The 5,056-nt window shown below is 43.9% G+C and overlaps 1 protein-coding gene across 1 annotated transcript in view; it reads right to left on the reverse strand.

Moving 5' to 3' along the window:
• The window catches only part of prlra (prolactin receptor a), a 38,329-nt gene continuing 33,273 nt past the window's right edge, over nucleotides 1-5,056 (reverse strand). The window contains exons 5-9 of the mRNA XM_046307486.1: nucleotides 4,476-4,642; nucleotides 3,119-3,260; nucleotides 2,823-2,919; nucleotides 2,631-2,700; nucleotides 1-2,533 (exon numbers count right to left, since the gene is read on the reverse strand). Coding sequence (XP_046163442.1) covers nucleotides 1,463-2,533; nucleotides 2,631-2,700; nucleotides 2,823-2,919; nucleotides 3,119-3,260; nucleotides 4,476-4,642 — 1,547 coding nt within the window. The 3' untranslated portion in view covers nucleotides 1-1,462. The remainder of the gene's footprint in view (nucleotides 2,534-2,630; nucleotides 2,701-2,822; nucleotides 2,920-3,118; nucleotides 3,261-4,475; nucleotides 4,643-5,056) is intronic.

Genomic DNA, 5,056 nt, shown 5'->3' on the forward strand with positions numbered 1-5,056 from the left:
TTTGTCTATATTACATCTTTAATGAGCAGCATTTTAATTCACAGAACAAATCATCAATATACTAGATTGAACAAATAATCAATATAGTAATGAATCTGTATGTACCTACACCAAAATAAACTCCGTATGGAAAAATATCCCTGTATTTCTTTTTGTTGTGCTTTTTCTCTTTGTACTTTTTTATTTTCTTTAATACAAAATTGTACTTACAGATAATAGAAAAATGTTTTCTGAACCAAAAAAACTGAATCATCCGCTGGTACAGTATCTCTCTGAGACTAGACACATTTATCAAAGTCCGAATAATACATTGAGATTCATTTAGAGGTTTCCCCAGTCGTGGTTCTACAAGAATCATTCCCATTACACCCGTATATTATCTGTCCACAGAAAGGTTTCCTCTGCAAGTCGGTCGAGGAAATAGTCTGCAGTAGTACCTTTTGGAAATCAGTAGAGTTTCACTTTACATTACAGAGAGAGACAACAGAGCTGAAATAAGAAATCAGTAGAGTTTCACTTTATATAATATAATAATAATAATATATGCCATTTAGCAGACGCTTTTATCCAAAGCAACTTACAGTCATGCGTGCATACATTCTACGTATGGGTGGTCCCGGGGATCGAACCCACTACCCTGGCGTTACAAGCGCCATGCTCTACCAACTGAGCTACACAGGACCACAGAGAGAGACAACAGAGCTGAAATAAGAAATCAGTAGAGTTTCAATTTACATTACAGAGAGAGACAACAGAGCTGAAATAAGAAATCAGTAGAGTTTCACTTTACATTACAGAGAGAGACAACAGAGCTGAAATAAGAAATCAGTAGAGTTTCAATTTACATTACAGAGAGAGACAACAGAGCTGAAATAAGAAATCAGTAGAGTTTCACTTTACATTACAGAGAGAGACAACAGAGCTGAAATAAGAAATCAGTAGAGTTTCAATTTACATTACAGAGAGGGACAACAGAGCTGAAATAAGAAATCATTAGCATACAATTGAATTTACACCATTATGATCAAATACATTCATTATCATGAATAATCATGTATGATAAAAAAATAAATATATAGCTATTCGGTCTGTGGATTCTGAAGCATAAAACTGTTTTCCATCGGTTCTTGCATGAAGAACATATATATATTTGGTTCTTTAACAGTTTGTGAGTGAGCTAAAGGGTTTTGGTTCCGCCTCTGACAGAAACTCTCCACACTATCTCAAAGTGTTTGTAAGTTTTTGGGGAGGTTAGCTTAGCCTTCGAGTGAACCGTTTTTTATTCTCCACAGAACTATCCATCCAGGCATCCTCAATGTACAAAACTCCTGTGCTGAGCTGGAGACTGACAGAAGGGAGAGTCACAATAGCAAATTGTCTAACTGTGTGACTTCACAACCCAGCTCATGACTACAGGAGGAGCAGGGAGTTTAGCACACAGACTGTCTTTGGGTAGATTAGTCTAGAAGGTGGGCATCGTGGGGGCAGTGTCCACATAGCCGCTGGTGGTCAGGCACGTGCTCTCCTGGAGCTGGGTGGCTACAGGTCCGTCTTTGGTCGTCTTGCCCTGCTGCTGTGTGGGATATCTCTCAGCCTCAGCCCCCTCCTTCTCCCGGTAGTCACAGTACTGCCCAGCCTCAGCCATCTCCCTCTGCCTCTGCAGCAAGAGCACGTTGTCATTGTTCACCCCGTTGACTTTACTGTAGTCCACCCCGGCCCTGCCGAACTGCACCTGGAAGGGGCCCCGGCCGTGGCTGGAGAGGGGCTTCAGGACCAGCTGGTTCTCCTGGTTCACTTTCTGGACCTCTACGTACTCCATGGACCGGGAGGGGGGCAGCCCAAGCCCCGTGGCTTCTTTCTGGCGCTCCAGATTGCGGATGTTGAAGTTGCTGTGGGCCTGGGGGTGGTGCTGGGCCTCCCAGTGGTATGCAACTCTAGTGGATGGGGATCTGCTCCGACGGTACTCGCTGTACTCTCCCAGGCTGTCTCTGTACTCTGGGTGGTGGTGGTGGGGAAAGGAGGTGGATGTGGCGAAGAGATGATCTGGGACGCTGTATGTTATCTCACTTGTGCTGTGCTGCTTGGGCACCTCATGTGTACCATAGTGGTGGTTGTCGGAGGATCCATGGATCGACGGGGAGAAGACTAATGGCCAGGTCTTAACCCTCCCATCTGATGAATCTGGGGTGTCCACCACCTGGCTGTCTCCCCTCTCCAGCCTCTCCCAAGACCCCTTCTGGCCTTGCAGTAGCTCGGGTTCCTCGTAGCTCGACTCGTCCTTGGACTCCACAGCTCCACACTTCTCCATCAGCAAGGTGTGGCTGTCACAGCTGCCCCGGCCCGAGTCGTTGTCCGACTGGCTCTTGGACTTGAGGCAGCCAACATCTTGGAGGTCTTTTCCCTCCGGCATCAGTTCCTGTTTCTCGTTGACGTACACTTCCAGGTATTCCACCAGCAGATCCTCGTAGTCAGTAGACCTCGGAGGGAAACTTTGGACTACCAGGGAGTTGAATACCTCTTCTGGCTTGCCCTTCTGTAGACAGAGCAAAGAGGTTTAGTGGAAAGGACAATTAGACGGTGGAATCACTTAACCCTGAGAGATGTTGAGCGAACTAATAAAATCACTTTACCTTGAGAAGCTGTTGATCAAATCCTTTTATTTTAGGTCCAGGAACGGGAGGTAGTAGACAGTGCTTCACACTAGAGGGGGAGAGAGAGTGACTGAGTGAGTGAGCTGTTCATGAACGGAGAGTACTGTTGCTATGCAAGCAGCTTCTTCATTGATTGATCTCGTGACCGTGACTTCAGAAGGTTCTCTGTACCTGCTTCTGTTCAAGGTGATAATCCACGTGAGAATCAAGAAGATGAAGGCAGAGAAGACGGCTATCAGGATCCACATGGATCGTTCCCGGGGGATGTCTGTCAACACAACAACAAAAATAACATTAGAATACAACTTCTTTTGAAAGAGAAATGTTTATTTTCTTTTTACAACCTGACAGACATCACGTACACTCCTCCAAGTGGCTGGAAGCAGCACAGCACATTAGTGACTGCGGTGCTGTCTAGACATTATATAAAACTATGATAAGTATAGAGGTGTGGTTGGCAGACTTACAGTCTGGAACTATGACATAGCTGGCGGTGCTCCACTCACTCCAGAAGCCGTGGTCTGGCTTACAACGGACCTGTGCCATGTAGACACCACCAGAGTGCAGGCTGAAGATGTTGAACATTTTCTGCTGGCCTGCGCGGTGCTCCTGTTAGGGAAAAGACACACAAGATAATATTACAGATTGTGAATAACCACAAGGGTATTGATGTGACGCTTTCATGAGTACTTTAATAAACCTACACTTTTATCCAAAGCAGTGCAATGCATACATTTCTAGTGTGTGTATGTTACCCCTGTGGGAATTAAACCCTCCACCTTTGCCACACAGGACATGGGGATTGATTTTACTTCCTGCATTAACTTTCTAAGAAACAGACCTGACCCTTTTCTGAGTAATGATATAAGGGTTACATAGTTAATGTTAACTTTGATCGTCTGGCTTTAAAACGTTTCCAGGAACTTTCTCTGAACGATCCGTGATGGCTTTGTGTTTTGGTGTAACTGGTTGATTATTCATATAGCTCAGCAATAATGACCAATCTTTAACTAGGGAAGTATATATTTAATCATTATTTAACAGGTCCCTTGATAAAGACATTGGCCAGTCTAGCATTGTAGCTGTAGGGCAGATGACTGGTTTGTGCATAGAAAGGCTAACTGCTACCTCAGTGTAGATCAGGGGCTTCCAACCTTTTTCTCCCCCCACTTTTACAACAAAAATGTCCAAAAATGTCCATACATAGTTTAACAACATCTATCAGGTAGGCTATTTACTGATAATAATAATACAAATAATAATAACAACAATAATAATCATGAATATGGAAAACAAATTAACTCAGTGTTGCGTCTTCCTCTGGCATTTTACTGCTTGTTTCTAGCCCAAAGCATCATGGGATGTATGCGTCATTTTAGATCGGTATAAACAATCGCAAATTGTAAAAATAAACAAAGTTAGGAAAGCCTGGTAATACACCTGGCGACCCGGGATACCCTGGTGTAGATAATACTTGATGTAGCTTAGAAAACGGTGATCCTCGAGACCTGCAGTATACTCCAGCTCTTTATCCCGGCTGAGCTTCATGCCTTCATCACACTAGCCTCAACAACTTGATTAGCGAGACAAGTGTTCACTGCTGAGCACAAGCTGGTACAGCAGTTCTTTAAGAGCAGGATTGAGGATCCCTGGCTTAGAGGTTACCAACTGTCCGCTCCCAATAAATCATTTCTAACCACATCACTTCCTCTTCTTCAGTGTAGCTGCAAAGGCATCACTTCATGATTGTGGTTGCTATTGTGAACGTTCTGAATGTTCTAGCTTGTGGTTTCTGTGGCAAAAATGCTATTTGTGTTTAAGTACCTCCCACTCCTCCGCCTCCTCCAGTTTGACCCTGAGCTCATAGATGAGGGTGATCCAGCCGGAACGTGTGTCGGCCTTACGGGGCGGTTCCCATGACACCCTGAGGAAGGGACCATCTTCGTCCTCCAACACCCCTACCGTCACGTTCTCTGGTGTGTGTGGCTGGACTGAAAAGGGGGGACAGACAGATGCTAATGTCAATGACCCTAGAAGAGCAGACACAAGGGCCATATTTTGGGAGTATTTGTCTGCTCAGTGATAACCTGAAGAATAAACATTCATGCATGCCATACTTTTTATGACCTTTTTTACTACAGTCCAATTTTTTTTACCAGTCAAATTTTTTAAACCATTTTTTTTCTCTATTCTCAAGCTATTTTGGAACTCTTCCAATGGAGGTGTGTAGCACCTTTTCTATACTCTCTCTGTATATCCTCTATACTCTCTCTGTATATCCTGTATACTCTCTCTGTATATCCTCTATACTCTCTCTGTATATCCTCTATACTCTCTCTGTATATCCTCTATACTCTCTCTGTATATCCTCTATACTCTCTCTGTATATCCTCTATACTCTCTCT

This window comes from Oncorhynchus gorbuscha, linkage group LG16 (genome assembly GCF_021184085.1).
Source record: "Oncorhynchus gorbuscha isolate QuinsamMale2020 ecotype Even-year linkage group LG16, OgorEven_v1.0, whole genome shotgun sequence".
Classification (NCBI taxonomy): Eukaryota; Metazoa; Chordata; class Actinopteri; order Salmoniformes; family Salmonidae; genus Oncorhynchus; species Oncorhynchus gorbuscha.